At 35.4% G+C, this 16,816-nt stretch overlaps 1 protein-coding gene across 1 annotated transcript; it reads left to right on the forward strand.

Moving 5' to 3' along the window:
- The first annotated feature begins 409 nt into the window (after positions 1-409).
- Positions 410-5,410, forward strand: AT-HSFA5 (winged-helix DNA-binding transcription factor family protein). The gene is made up of 2 exons (XM_028271344.2): positions 410-893; positions 3,857-5,410. Exons 1-2 carry the CDS (start codon positions 684-686, stop codon positions 5,084-5,086), a joined length of 1,440 nt encoding a protein of 479 aa, XP_028127145.2. The 5' UTR covers positions 410-683; the 3' UTR covers positions 5,087-5,410.
- The last annotated feature ends 11,406 nt before the right edge of the window (positions 5,411-16,816 follow it).

A 16,816-nucleotide genomic window follows, 5' to 3' on the forward strand; every position in this document is an offset into this window, starting at 1 on the left:
CATTAAAGTATTATTACGATGGTAAGACTTGGGAGTTTGGAGAAGTTAATAAATGCTAAGATTTTTTTAAAAAAAATGTTATTATGAAGGATAATAATCATATGTGCTGGAACTTTTTAAGAAATTCATATGTGTTGGATTTCAAAAAAAAAAAATTTTATGCTTGTACTTAATACATTAAAGTGTTATTATGATGGTAAGACTTGGGAGTTGGGAGAAGTTAATAAATGCTAAGATTTTATTTTTTTTTAAATCAAAAAATCAAGAAATTTAGATTAGGAGATTAAAACTCCCATAAGACTTATGATTAAAATTTTTCTTTTACTTAATATATAGTGTAGATTTTAAAAAAAAAATACGAAAATTAATGATATAATTTTAGGGTGGAAATATAAATATTAAAATAAAGAGAGAATTTTAATTTTATAAATTTGACCGGTGGCACGGTGACCTGCCCTCAATACCGAATAGACTTCCAGTCCGATTAACACCAAAATTCTTCAGTCAACAACACGTCGTCTCTCTCTCTCTCTATCTAAAGTTTCCCTCTCTTCGACTCTGCAAATTCTATCTCTCTCTCTCTCTCTCTCCAAATTAGGGTTTCCATATACGAACAAACCCAGGAAAATTACTTCTTGAAACCAAACCAGAGGATCAATTAATCAATCAATTGTCCGTACGAAATGGACGTAGCTTCCGGAGGAGGACCGGCACCATTTCTTCTGAAGACTTACGACATGGTGGATGACTCAAACACCGACGAGATCGTCTCCTGGAGTTCCAACAACAACAGCTTCGTGGTCTGGAACCCTCCCGAGTTCGCTCGCGTCCTTCTTCCCACCTACTTCAAGCACAACAACTTCTCCAGCTTCATCAGACAACTCAATACTTATGTAAGTTAAAAATTCAATTGTTTTGTTTTTTCTTATATGATGTGGAATTGAGGGGTTGAAGTTATGTACCTGAGAAATCTTGGTTTTTAGAATCATCATACATGTCCTTCGATGTGGTTAGGTTCGTTTTGGTTTGTTTTTTTTTTTTTGGAAATGTTTTATTTGAAGAGGGAGAATTTCAGGGGAATTGGAAAGCTAGTGATTTTTATTTATTTATTTTATGAATTGAATATCTCTGTTAAACATGAGTGAGTTTGGATCAAGGTTTATAGATAGAGGACTGAGAAACTGAGTTCCACATGTGCATTTTGAATTATTTTAGGTGTATTTCTTTTGCTAGCCAATTCTGAGTTGCATAGGTGGTGCAGAATAATACTTGGTGAATTGGGTAGTTCTCGTAAAACAAATACTTGATAAAAGTTCATTGAATTGAAGCATTGGTTACAACCACCTGTTGTTAATTTTGAGCACAATCTCCTATTTATTGCTTTGGTGAACCAAAAGATGGTGGCAACTGGCAAGCAATCTAGTAACTCTTAGAAAAATTTGTACTTTGATCCAGTAATATAGGGTAGGGGTAATGTAATTATTCAAAATTTTAATGAAATAGTCATGGTAGGCTTCTTCTTGTTTAGTGGGATTGATGCAATTAATCAACAATTTGAGCATGTTCTGCACTGACTTACTTTACAATGCAAGTACAAGTTTAAGAACGTTTTTAACACATGAAATTTTTAATGCATCAAACCAATGAAAAGGCACATTTCCCTGTACAGTATAAACCTACTCATTCTGTTTGAACCTTCACTTTGATCAAACTGGTTTGGTGACTACCATGAGTTATGTTCATTCTTTCATATTTTTCAATCACAACTTCATGGTCAGGTTGTAGAGTTTTCTCAATAAACCATGTATATTCTCTAGCTTCTTTCAATTATCCTTCCTTCATACCTTCAACAAAATTAAATGAATTTTACCAAAGCGTTGATTGCATATAGGTTAAACCTTACGTGTTGTAAACAACAATGGTAAATGCTTGCAAAGAAAATTACAATCTTTGTCATTTAAATTTTTTAATTCTTCATCATTACCATAACTTTGAAGTGAGTAACGTGGAAACATGACATCAGGTGAGAGCAATTGCTTGAAACTTTACCTAAAAATCAAACTGGCCCAAGTTTGGAATAATTTAAGGCTCTTCTATGTCATGCCATGATACATCCTCTAAGATCTGAATCACGGGACACTGTGATAGGCCTATTACCTACGCTATGTCGAGCTGAGGCTGACCACCAGTCTATAGGTGAGCTGGTCTCCAACTGTCTTGGAGCCTATATAAGAGACTATCCATGCACGTAGAACACACAAAACTCTGGTTGTCATTTTCCTCTATTCTGTTGACAATGCTCTTTCACTGCCACCCTCTCTCCCTTTAAGGCTGCCTTGATTTTCTTTTCTTCCGCCTCCGGCAATCCCTATCCATTGAAGTGTTCACAATCTTGCTAGAGGTTCACGACTGACCACCTCACTATCACATACCAACAATCATTAATTGTGTTTTATTCAGCCCAAAATTGCTCACACAATTTGTGACAATGGATTGAAAACAGTTTAGTATCAACATACAAAGGATTTTATTAAATGCATCTGGTCAACTCATTTTCAAATTTGATGAAATATCTGGTTACATTTTGAAACTCATGCATGTGTCTATGCATTAATATTGTTGGAATTATCTCCAGTCCTTGTTCATCTTGTAATTGGATGTATTTGCATAAAGCATATGTTGAACTGCACACTGGGAAAACTATGGCCAATTTGCCATATAAAACTGTGGGTTGCTGACCTGGGCTAGATATTTCTTGCCCCACTTGTTATGCATTACATGATTGTTTTTCATTGGGGAATGAATAAAAAATGTCCAGAGCTAAGCTTCTGCTTAACCTGTGTTACAAAATTTCATTAATTGCTGTAATTTACTTTCACATTCAATAGGTGCAGTTAGCGGATTTCGTTCTACAATCTTAATTTCTCTTGTTTCAGTCTGACATGATTTGAAATAGAGTTATTCCACCAGAATTTGTTTCCATTAATATTTTAGAACTACTGAGTTTTATCAAGTCTTCCAATTAGATATACTTGTTCATATTCCTGGCACCCTTCTGTGGAGGCAGAGTGGCATTTGTCTTTTATTTTTTTTTTGTCTATGTTCTCTCATATCTTTTTTCTGTCAGTGCTATATATTCAGTGTTGCAATTTTCTTGTCAGCCCCCAAATAGATAAATAAACCTATGAAGTGCACACACTTCATGCAATGAGCAATGTCAAATGCAAAACATATAGAATTGTTCTGGACACAATTTATACATGTTGAACACCTTTTCAAAAAGAATCAGACACATGGCCCAAACAATGTAAACATGTAACATGCACAGTTAATCTTGAAAAGGAATGTAGTAGCTATATTTAAAAAATTAAAAAGGAAAGGAAGACATTTACCAAGGAGCAGTATTATTGCACGACAGTGTGTGTATTATTTTTATTGATGTTCATCTTCTGAGTTATGCATTTGTTAGCACAAATGTTTCATAAACTAATCATGATTTTATATTTGTCCCACTTACAATAGACATTTTTTTTGGACAAGTATCCCACTCCCACATAATACATTTACTAGTAAAAGATGTACATTTATTTAGTGCTGTGTTGTCAATGTTTGTCATGTCAGCTTATCCATATTGTTTCGTGTTGGTATCCACTGTCCATATGTTTGTAAAACAGAGCCCTCAAAAGTCCAAACTGATAGACGCTTCATGTGGGGAAAAATTTTAATATTGCATTGTGTTTGACTCAAATTCTTTCATTGTTTAATACATTGGTTTGCATATAATCCTCTGAAGTTTGAGTTCTACTTTGTAATTTATTTGAGTTAACGATATCTTATGGATATATTCTGTTAATAGGGATTTCGAAAGATTGATCCAGAAAGATGGGAATTTGCAAATGAAGATTTTGTGAAAGATCAAAAGCATCTCCTAAAGAATATACATCGCAGGAAACCCATTCACAGCCACAGTCACCCTCACGGTACTCCAGTTGACCAAGAGAGAGCAGCTTTTGAGGAAGAAATAGATAAGCTTTCACGCGAGAAAGTTGCACTTGAGAAAGCGGCATGCGAGAAAGCTGCACTTTTATCTGCTGCAAAGCTTCAGTTGGAAGACTCAACTCAGCGGGTAAATGGTATGGAACAGAGGCAAGATAAGTTGCTGAACTATTTAGAAACTGCAATTCAGAACCAGAATTTTGTTGAACATCTTGCTCGGAAACTTGAAGCTATGGATTTTTCAGCATATAATAAGAAAAGGCGTCTACCTCAAGTTGATTACTCCCAGCCAGTTCCAGAGAACAGCTTTGTGGACAACCATAGCAGCTCTAGGCCCGAGTTTGGGCACGTTTTCCACCAAGATTTCTCAAACAAGTTAAGATTAGAGTTATCACCGTCTGTTTCAGATATTAACTTGGTTTCACATAGCACACAGAGTTCCAATGAAGATGGGGGAAGCCCTCAAAGGAGACTATCTGAAGGTTACCCAAAAGATGCACAGATGAGAGCTGGTGGGCTTCCGTTTGCCCCCAAAACATTGGAGCTATCAGACACTGGAACGTCTTTCATGTTTATGATGGATTCAACTTTGTCGCGCAAAGGAGGCAGTGGAAGTCCAAGACTGCAGTCCTTGCAGCAAAATTTGACCTCTAATGAAGAAGGTGATGGCCATATTTCCTGCCATTTAAATCTTACACTGGCATCTTCGCTGTCGCAGGTTGACAATAGTCAATCTTCAGCTAGGATACAACTAGGTCATGAAATTGGTAAATCTCCTGAGTTAAGATCCAATGTCAATGGTAAGGTGACTGATTTTAGAGTTTCCCCAAGTAACAGAGCCTTCTCTGATGATGATGCAACTTTGTCTTCCTCACAAGAAGCACCAATTAAGATTCAAGGGCTTCCAGCTCCTCCTCCGGCACGAGTGAATGATATGTTTTGGGAACAGTTCCTAACTGAAAGACCAGGCGCTTCTGACACCGAAGAGGCTAGCTCTAGTTTCAGGGCAAACCCCTATGATGATCAAAAAGATAGATCAGGCTATGTAATGTCTGGAAACGCAAAGAACATGGATCATCTTACTCTTTGAGCACCGCAGTTGCAGTCGAACCCAGTCACAGGTGTTTAAAGGCTGCTCCAGGTACTTTATGTTTGTAAGATACATATTCAATCAGGTATAATATTTATGACTTCATGTTAGACCATTGTTTGGTTCAGTTGTGGTTGTCTTAATGTGCCTAAAGCTTTGTTGTCAGTGGTAATGTTCGTTTCTTTAACAACAATTCTTCGGGAATAAAGACTAGTTGACTTCTTGGGATTGACACTTGCACTGGAAAGTAGCATATGGTTTTGGGTTGTAAATTTCCAATAATTAAATAGTTAAAAAATAATCAATGATTCTGATTTTGGGGAAGTATGTTGAGCTGTGCTTTTAACATTTCTAAATTCTGTTTCTTGCTCCAGGATTATGTTTATATTAGATCAATTGATCATATTTGTTTCTGTTACTGTATTATGCTCTTCTTGTTCTCACAATTATAAACCTTGATATTGTGCAAAACACTTAATAAAAACTACAGAAATGTGAGTTGTTCGGATCATCAAATGGGACTTAAAATGGCTCAATGGGCTGGACAGCATCTCTCCAGTCCAATTTGAGACCGGAGAGAAGCCAGTCCCTTCAAGAAAGTCCACTTATTTCAAACAAATTATCTATAGTACTATTTACTTTTTTTCATCAATCAGTTGATTCATTTCCTTCCGTACTAAGCTAACCAAAAGAGTTGTCAGAAAAAAATGACACTAATTTTTTTTTTTTTTTATAAAAAAAAAAATCACTAAAATCAAAAGAAAATTGCGGGAAAAAAATACTAGTTGGATGCAAAAAACCCATTCAAGTGTCAAGTGCAGTCATAAATAGATGTTACATAAAATTATCAACAAATATCTCATTTAAACAGGGGTCTCTTCTCTTCATTATTCATAATCTTCTAGAATCAGTTTGTTAGATTAGAACCCACAACCACCATTTCAGTGACTTCATGTTACAGCAGCAAAAGGTAAACCTAAGCTATTTAGAGGTTGTTTGGCAATGACTTTTTTAGTTGACTTTTTGACTTTTTTAGCTTGGGACTTTTTTAGTCGTTTGGTATTCTTGTTTGGTTTTTTTGACTTTTTGGCTTTGGAATGACAAAATTGCCCTTAGTATAGAATGATGCTTTTTTGACTTTTTGTTTATATATGGGATAGTTTGGTACTTTTGTAGCTTTTTGTCTTTTTGTGATTTTGTAACTTTTTTTTTTTGTCTTTTGTGATTATATAGCCTAACAAGAATGCCAAACCAAGCCTTAATGACATTCCCATTTCAACCAAAAAGAAAAGGTAAACCTAAGCTATTTAATTGACATTCTCATTTCAACAAAAAAGAAAATTGTATAAAACGACATTCACTTCTCAGCCAAAATCTTGCTCAAAACTACAATTGGTAAATATCAAAACAACTAGATGCAATTTCAATTGCTATAATGTATGTTTGTATCTAAATTCGGATTAAGAATGGGGAACAAAATTGATCCACACTTGATGATGAAGAGTTCCCAATTGAAAAATGACCAGGCTGTCGTGTTTTTGAGACATACAAAAAGAAGTCATCGTGTAGTTGAACTCAAAATGTATGTAGTAGTTCTTAGCCGTCGTTTGGCTAATTTAATTGGGTTAAAAAAATATAAAAGACAAAATAAGTTAAATAAGTATAAAAGACAAAATAAACTAAATAAGTTAATAAGATAAAATGTTACATCTAAATCATAATCATTTTACTTTTTCTCTCACAAAAGTTAAAAAAATCAAAAAAAATCAAATCAAACGAACTTTTTAGTCCTAAACTAAAAAAGTCTCAACTCAAAAAAGTCAACGCCAAACAGCAACTTAAAGGGTCAGGCTTATCTCCAGTCCACTCTGTGAATTAGACGGTATTGTTGGGCCCGTAGGACTCACCACGGGTCTTGTTTCAATAATTTGAATCGTGCAATGTGTAAAACTCGTTGAGTACTTTATCCTTATAAAAAATTACTTTGATCAGATATCAATAGCTACTTGATCGAATCAGGATTTTGTCAATAATTTATTTTGAAAATTTTATTTACTGTTGATAGAAATCTGATCCGATCAAGTAGTTATCGATATCCAATTAATGTGATTTTTTACAAAGATAAAGTACTTGATAAGTTCTGCACATTGAACAATTCGAATTATCAAAACAAAATCCGTAATGAGCCTCCACAAACCCAACAACATGCTCCAGTTTGTTCACGGACAGAAGAGAAGCATGGCCGGATCTTAAATATGACTAAATGTTTGCTTACAAGAATATTGTTTGAAATATCTCTTTAAAAGTAAACATATTACTCTCTCTGTTTCATTTTGTTAAGTCATTTTTTTAAAAATTTTTGGAATGTTCCAAAATGTTAGTTACATTTGAAAAGTCAAAATAAAAAGTATTTTTCAAAACTATATAACTAATTATAAATATATTAAAAAATGAAAATTAAAGGATATTATTGAAATAAATACTTAAAATTGAAATTAAAATACAATTATTACATGTCGGCTAAAAAAAAATTAAAACTACCAATAGGGACTACTATCAAATATGATGAATGATGTACTTGTTATTTTTTGTCATAAGCTGGGACACAGGCTTAACAAATGAGATTAGGCGAGGAGGGTCCCATATTTATTTGAGCTACATTTACCTTTCACAACTAACAAATCATTGTTGAAAAAAAATTATAAAAAAAAAAAGTTACAAATTTATAAAGTTGCATGCTAATGCAAGTAAGAATTGTATTCTCCTATAACAACTTTTTTGGAGTACAATTTTATTCGTAATCCATTAATTTATTGTTGGGTTAATTACATTTTTAATCCACAAAGTGTGAAAGTCGTGTTATTTTGAGTCTCAATCTTTGAATCATGCCAATTTAGTTAGTCCTTAATTAAAATATATATATGTGTGTGTATATAAATAAAAAGTGTTTCAATTTGGTTCCCAACCAAACTCTATCAATACACGCTGCTAAGTGTGTAATTTTGAAAACCAAAATGATGTAAATCACATATTTTCAAAATTAAAAGTGTAATTTTGTAAGTGAAATTTTACATTAATGACATGTCACATGTTTTGAGAACTAAAATTTTAGACTCTATTTGGAAGAGTTTTCAAAATATATTTCTATCTCTTAATTTGCGCGTGATGTTTGGTTACCATTTTCAAAAATTTATTTCACATTCACTTTAGAAAACTCTGTCGAAGGCGGGAAAATTTGGGTTAACCAGTCGTCCCACTGGTCGTCCTCCCAGATGTCCAGCCGGTTGACCGATATAGTGCAATCTTTTTATTTATTTATTTATTTACAATTGGCACTTGTTTTTTTATATTTTAAATAATAAAAAATTTCAGAATTTTAAAAAAAAAATTACGAGTTTTGAATAAAATTTTGAGTTGTGTGCTTAGTTATGAGTTGTAAATTTTTATATCAAGTGTCATATGTCACATCAAAAATTTTCCACTCAATCCAAAACTCTTTTCAAAACTCATTCACCAAACAAATTTTCTACACTCAAATCATAATTTCAAAACTCACAAACTAAAAATACAACTCTTATTCTCAAATCATATTTAGAAAACTCTACCAAATGCTACCTTAATATTCTAAACGAGTTTTCACATTTATCTTTAAGTTCAACAACATAATTAACAGAATTAGATTAGATAACAAATAAATTAACACAATGTAAATATCAAAGAATAAAATATAACAAATCTCATATTTCAGATACAATATGTAATTAATCATTAATAATTATTTTCTCAATGATTAAGGCCGAAATGTACATCATTGAGGCCGTTAATTAGAATCTCTTAATTTCACTTGTTGGTCAAACTGTATATTTTATGTGTGTTGAGTGTCAATCAGATTGTACATCATCGTTGGAGCATAAAATGAGCAAAAAGACAGAATTTGGACAGAGTTGACTTTCCCGCACATGCGTTGACTTTTCCGCACGTGCATTGACTTTTTCTGGAAAAGTCAAACCGACGTTTTAAACCTGTTTGGATGAGATTGGAAGTATAAAAAGGCAAGTAAAAGGCTGGATTAGGGTTCTGAAATTGTTTTTGACCTAAAGAGAGAGGCTAGGGTTTGAAAAAGAGAAAGAAACAAGAAGCTTCAAAGATGTCTCCCATGGTGGTTCCTTCTCCATCTACCTCCTCCCACTCCTCCATGAGTGGCTAGTCTCCTTTTCTAGGGTTTTGAAGAAACCCTAGCCATGTAATAGGTTTTTCTTTTTTGATTTTATATTATGTAAAGGTTTGAACCATTGTATGGTGTTTTAGAAATTCTTTATATATAATTTTCATTATCTTTTCAAATATTTGACTTCTGTGATTGTTGAATATTATCCATACATGAGTTTTCTATTCCTTCACATTCAAGGTATGGGACGAACCATGCTACGAGGAACGAGTCATATCACTACCCTAGTTTAGAGTGAACGATTCGTATTACTTGAGATGGTTCGTGCTCGTACATTGAATGTGATAATCTTCTTATTAAATGCTTTGAGCTTGTAGTTGCGAAGCATTAATCCGTTCAAACCATAGCATAATTAATTTCAATTGGAAACCCTAATTATGTGGTTAGTGGTGAATTCTCTATCCTAGGATTTTTCCCTAATTCAGTAAACACAATTTCATTTATTATTAATAATTTAATTCCTTAGTTTAATTTATTTGTTATTAAATTAGGTTATAAACAACCAATCTTTTTATCAAAATTAATTTGGAATTTGACAATTAAATTAATTTAATTTCACAGTAGTCCCTGTTGATCGATACCTGGACTTGCCATTATTCTGATAGAATTTGGTATAGTTTAGTATTTAATTTTGGTGTGTTCAACGACCCACCAAATTTTGGCGCCGTTGCCGGGGACTTCTGGCGAAATTAGTTAATTTAAAGTTACATTCTTATTTTAATTTTTAGTTTAGGATTTTATGCTTTTGGTGTTGCTAAGTGTGCAGAGCGTTTGAAATTGGAGCTATCACTGAAGTGCAAGCGGAGTGCAACCGAGCTTCAAAAATAAAAAAAAAAAAAAAAAAAAAACTGCAACGCTAAAGTGAGTAAACAGAAGCAAACACTCACAAGCAAAGCACCAAAGTGCTAAAACGGAAGTCAAAGCTCAAACAGAGGTTGGAGACAACGTCTACACGTCAAGCATCCGTAAGACGAGTAAAGCGTTTTCGTTAAACCGCTGTGAGTATTTCTTTCTTTGGTATTTTGCTTTCATACTTAGTGCACAGAGTTGGAACTTGTGTGTGTGTTTGGGTAGTGTATGCACGAGCGTCGTTCTTGTCGCCCTGAATTGTGGAGTTTGGACCTTGAACTAGAAAGGACTCTTAGGAGACTTAGGACCTCTGCCCGTATTCCTAGGCTTGAATATTCATACATTGAGCCATTAGAGATGGCAGATCCTAATGTCCCGAATGTGCCTAACCGGACACTTAAGGATTATTTTACACCCACCGCATATACATCACCATCATGCATCCAATTACCCAACACCACTGCTGCTCATTATGAGATTAAGTCCAGCACTATACAAATGCTCCCATCATTCTATGGACTAACTCATGATGACCCTTATAAGCATTTGAATGAATTTCTGGAAATTTGCTCGACAGTGAGGATCCAAAATTTCACAAATGAGGCCTTAATGTTGCGATTGTTTCCATTCTCGTTAAAGGTTAAAGCCAAACACTGGCTAAATTCTCTACCTGCTAATTCAATCACAACTTGGGACCAATTACAGCAACGGTTTTTGGAGAAGTACTTTCCCATAGGTAAAACCAACCAACTTAGGCGAGCTATCACAAACTTTGCTCAAATGGATGGCGAGCAATTCCATGAGACGTGGGAAAGACTTAGAGACCTTCTCCAACAGTGTCCCCACCACCAAGTGCCTGATTAGCAACTTGTTCAAACATTCTATTATGGCTTAACTGAGCCACACCGCCAAATGGTGGATTCGTCCTGTGGTGAGACATTTATGTCTAAAAATGATGCCGAGGCATGGCAATTGTTTAAGAACTTAAGTGATAATTCCCTTCACCATGCCTCCGCAGCCCGGCAAGTCCGACAACCCGTAGTTGGAGCCCCAAAAAAAGGGGGCATTTATGAAGTCGGGCAAAACCTAGAGTTAGCCCAACAAGTAGAGGCACTATCCTGCAAGATAGACCACTTATTAGCTACGGGACATGCCCCTACCCAACAAGATCAACCTCAATTCTGTGAGGCATGTGTTATATGTGCGAGCCATGCTCATGACTTGAGTGAGTGCCCTTCGGCATCACAATTTCCAGAGTTAGTCCAAGAGCATGTGAATGTGGCTTAAGGATTCTCCAACCCGGGTAATGACCCATACTCCAACACATATAATCCGGGATGGAGAAATCACCCAAACTTCTCATGGAGACTCCCTTCACAAGGCACTTCTTATAATCCTCCACCACCAAGGCAGAATTTTAATAATTTTGCCAACCAATCATCCTACCAACCACCGCAACCTTATTGACCCCCACAACTGTACCGGCAACCACAACCCCCGCCTGTTCCTCAGGGCAACTCTGTCTTTGAGACTCAGGTGTTGGAAGTTCTCTCAGAACTTAAGGGGTTAGCACCAATAGTTCACTCCCACACTCACTCTATTGCCAAGATAGAGACCCAATTAAGTCAAATAGCTAACTACATGAATCGAAGAGAGGAGGAAAAATTACCAAGTCAAACTGTGGCCAACCCTAAGGGACAATATAGGGCAGAGAGTTCGGGTGGGAATGGTAAGCAACATGAGCAAGTGCAGGCGATGGTTGCTTTAAGAAGTGGCAGGGAGTTAGAGCCTCAGTCAGTTACGCCAGATGCAACTAGAGTTAAGAAGGGTGACAATGGGGGTACACCTAATGAGAGCAAGGGTGAGGAGGAAACACTTAAGAGGGATGAGTTAGTCCCTAGCACTCCATATGTGCCTAAGGCACCCTTTCCCCAATGCCTCGATACACCGTCCCCTTTTAATAAGAAGGCGGCATCTATGGAGGTAATGATGGATGTCTTTAAACAAGTAAAAATCAACCTCCCCTTGTTGGAGGCGATTAAGCAAGTACCATCATATGCCAAATTTCTGAAGGACTTTTGTACGCAAAAGCGTAAATCTAGGACACATGTGTCCCAAAAGGTCCTACTCACGGAGCAAGTAAGCTCCATCTTGTTAAATGACACACCTCCTAAGCTTAAGGACCCGGGTGCCCCAACCATTGCATGCATTATAGGGGACCATTTCATTGATAGGGCCTTATTAGATTTAGGGGCTAGTGTCAATTCATTGCCGTACTCTGTGTACGAGGAATTTGGGCTTGGCGAGTTGAAGCCCACTACTGTCACTCTTCAATTGGCTGACCGGTCCCTCAGAGTGCCACGTGGCATGATTGAGGATGTGCTAGTTAAGGTTGATAGGTTCTACTTCCCTGTTGACTTTTTAGTGTTAGATATGGAACCGGTAACCAGTTCTAAGAAACAAATCCCGGTGATCTTAGGTCGACCTTTCTTGGCTACGGCCAATGCATGCATAAATTGTCGGACCGGGGTTATAGAAGTTTCATTTGACAACATGCAAGTGAAACTTAATATTTTCCAAGCATCCCAACAACCTCATGAGAGAGAGGAGTGCTTATTAGTGGATGTTGTGGATGAGATTGTGGAGGAGGCTTTGCCCTCCATTCTTGTAGAGGACCCTTTAGAGGCTTGTCTAGGTCATTTTGGGTTTGAAAATTTTGATATTGATGGGTCTCAGTTAAGGAGGTTTTGAAATTGTTGGATGCGGGTATCATATACCCCATCTCAGATAGCAAGTGGGTGAGTCCCACACAAGTGGTGCCCAAGAAATCGGGCATCAGCGTTATTGAGAATGAGGGAGGAGAGTTAGTCCCCACACGAACCACTGCTGGGTGGCGAGGCTGCATTGATTATAGGAGACTAAATTCCTCGACTAGGAAGGATCATTTTCCTTTACCCAAGGGTTTGATGGACCCATTTTATTATGATTGATAGATTGATTCCTTATTCTCTTTTCTTTCCCTTCTATGTTATTTTGTTTTTCTTTGTTCTCGTCATGCTTTATTTGCGTCTAGGAGACTTTAAATCCTCTAAAGGTGTAATTCCTTTGGTGTTAGCCGTGCCCGAACGGCATCTGACGGTCTGGTATAGCCACCTAACCGTGTTTGTAGTGAGTTCCTAGGAGACCAACTGTGACGGTGGAAACTAGAGTTCGAATGGCAAAGCCTAGAACGCAAAGGTTTGGGATTTCCGAGACTAGAGTCTGGTTTAAATACCCAGGGGTGTGGAGATTGCTTCAAAACTACCTCGACTTGAACTCTGTATGGCAGACCCATAGGTTGAGGTAGCTTTATGCGCCTCGATTCTGGATACCGAATCAACCTAGTCTGTCACCCTGTTGGAGAATAGGGAAAGTTACAAACACAGTTAGGGAGAAAAGTAGTACCCGTGGTTTTCGCGTGAAGATTATACCTTTAGTGGGCATTCCGTTATTTTCTTATGTACTATATTTATTTCGGATGTCAATTGAAGGTAGAAATGCTTAGTTTTGATTTTTTTTTTTAAAAAAAAAAAAAGGTTGTTTTATTTGTTAATTGTTGTTTAAAAAAAAAATTAAAAAAAAAAGAAGGTGTTATACTTGTTCAATTTTACAAATATATATATATATATAAAAAAAATTTCACATGTGCGGCACTGTGCGCACATGGGGCCAAAAACACCTCACAAAACAAATTGCCCCCTGCTTTAAAAGCAGGTGCGGGCTGACGTTTCCAAAAAATAAAATAAAATAAAAATAAAAATCAGCGAGGGGATGAAATTGCCGCACATGCGGCCTGGCCCCCGCACGTGCGGGAAGTTTGGCATTTGAAGGAGCTGCACTCTGCTTTAAAAGCAGGTGCGGGGCAAGTGCGGGAATTTCAAAATTTTTTTATTTTATTTTATTTTATTTAAAAATAAAACAAAAAACAAAAAAATTGCAGATTTTGTTTTCCTTTTATTTTTCTTATTATTATTATTTTTATTTTTATATACTAATTTAATTAAAAAAAAACATAATAATAATAATAATAATAATAATAATAATAATAATAATAATAATTTAAAATATTAAAACAAAAAGAAAAAAAAAAACCAGACCCAAACTCGGCATATGAGAAAGATGAGCACCGCACGTGCGGCCCTTTATGGCGCACGTGCGCCCAAAAAAAAAAAAAACTCATAAATATTGGTACTAATACTAATCCTAATTTAGTTTTTTTTTTTTTATTTGTTATATTTGTTTAGTTTAAATTGTTTCGTAGTGATTCTGGTTAATTTAATTAGTTAGTGCAATTTGGTTTTATTTTTATTTTTCTTCTACTTGTGTAGTTAGTGATTTTATTTTTATCTTATTCTATGATGTCATTGTTCATATACTTTCTAAGTAGTTTAGTTTATTTTATTTTATTTTATTTTTTGAAGTTTTATTTAATTTTCATCTCTTTAATTATAAAAAAAAAAACTTAAAAAAATATATATAAAAAAAAACAATGTTTATTTCTGGTTGTTTTATTCTATACTTTAGTCTATTTTGTAGTTTAGTTATTTTATAATTTAGTTTAATTTATAGCTTAGTTAATTTAATTTACTGACATTTTACTTCACTTATTTAATTAATTTCGTTTTTACAAAAAAATAAAATAAAATAAAATAAAAACTAAAAAAAAAAATAAATTAAGTGTGTATATGTTACTCTATGCCTACCTGGATGTGCACCTACAATTCTGGTAATTTTCTCTCATTTCTCTTTACTTTTCCATTGAGGACAATGTCATGTTCAAGTTGGGGGATGAGGGTTATATTTTCTTTTGTGCGTTCCTATTTGGCTCATAATTCATGCTTATACCTGTTTTCACTTGATTGCATTACTTCACCTGATGCGACTTTTTGCTAGTACAGTGATGATATTTGCATATGTTAATTAGAGAGCATAGTAGACTTGTATGAAAATGATTTATTGGGTAGATACTTGCATGCCATTTTTGCACGAGGAGAGTTGTCTATGTTTGTGGTATTAGTACACTTGTCATGAGTATGCCTTAATTCACATGAGCACACTATCATAGTAGTGATCTTTTTATTATAATCCCTGGTGTACATCATTGATAATAGCTAGAGTTACAGAAAAGAATAAATGAGGAGCCAAGATTCTTACAAAAAAAAAAAAAAAAAAAAAAACAAACAAACAAACAAACACCACTTGACTAGTTTGGGTCCGTAACCTTTTTAACTCGAGTTATTAAGCTCGTAGGGGTGACTCTACACCTAATGCCCTAAAACCGTCTGGTTTGGGAGTCATTGGCCCAATGCTTGTTACATGGGTTAATTAGAAAGCTTAAGGGACATGGACATTGCACAGTTAAGGAAAAATAAGAAGAATAACTTGTTCGGATTCGTAGCCTTTTTAACTCGAGTTATTAAGCCCGTAGGGGTGTTTTTACACCTAGTGCCCTAAAACCGTCTGGTTTGGGAGTCATTGGCCCAACGCTTGTTACATGGGTTGATTAGAAAGCTTAATGGATCAGGACATTGCACAATCATTTAAAAAAAATAAAAATAAAAAAACAACAACAACTTTTGAAAATCTTGGCTGCAACAGGTTAGTCTTTCTGTATATGATGGGTGTTATTATGAGTTACACTGGGCTATTATAGTGGATAGTTAACTAATATGGAGATTGCACTTTACACCGAGGGTACTCATGACTTGTCTACTAGCATGCACAAGTATAGGGAACTTTACTTTTGTATTAACTGAATTGTGGTTTTGACTCAATAGGTTCCTTCATGCTTGTCCACTGTGTTTTTAATGACTCATGATGTCTAAATATCACACTGTAGTGGCACATAAGTTAATTGTTAGGTGGAGTAGTGTAGTCATTTGTTGTTGAGTATATATGAATATGTAAATGTTTGTGGGTATCATTTCTGGAAACCCTCACGAGACTTTACTCGTCCACTTGGGGTAACCTTATGGTTTAAAGGCTTGTTGCATATGCTAAATGCAACCGTTTTTCCATGAAAAAGGAAATAGATAGATTTTGTTTAATTTTATTTTATTTTACTTGCTTGAGGACTAGCAAGTGATAAGTTGGGGGATGTGATTAAGGCCGAAATGTACATCATTGAGGCCGTTAATTAGAATCTCTTAATTTCACTTGTTGGTCAAACTGTATATTTTATGTGTGTTGAGTGTCAATCAGGTTGTACATCGTTGGAGCATAAAATGAGCAAAAAGACAGAATTTGGGCAGAGTTGACTTTCTCGCACGTGCGTTGACTTTTTCCGCACGTGCGTTGACCTTCCCGCACGTGCGTTGATTTTTTCTGGGAAAGTCAAACCGACGTTGTAAACCTGTTTGGATGAGATTGGAAGTATAAAAAGGCAAGTAAAAGGCTGGATTAGGGTTCTGAAATTGTTTTTGACCTAAAGAGAGAGGCTAGGGTTTGAAAAAGAGAAAGAAACAAGAAGCTTCAAAGATGTCTCCCATGGTGGTTCCTTCTCCATCTACCTCCTCCCACTCCTCCATGAGTGGCTAGTCTCCTTTTCTAGGGTTTTGAAGAAACCCTAACCATGTAATAGGTTTTTCTTTTTTGATTTTATATTATGTAAAGGT

Source organism: Camellia sinensis, chromosome 6, assembly GCF_055761805.1.
Source record: "Camellia sinensis isolate YWXY chromosome 6, ASM5576180v1, whole genome shotgun sequence".
Taxonomy (NCBI): Eukaryota; Viridiplantae; Streptophyta; class Magnoliopsida; order Ericales; family Theaceae; genus Camellia; species Camellia sinensis.

Coding starts and splice junctions, on each gene's coding strand:
- AT-HSFA5 (XM_028271344.2), top strand. CDS start 684: ATGGACGTAGCTTCCGGAGGAGGACCGGCACCATTTCTTCTGAAGACT. Junction 894..3,856: donor TCAGACAACTCAATACTTAT/GTAAGTTAAAAA, acceptor TTCTGTTAATAG/GGATTTCGAAAGATTGATCC.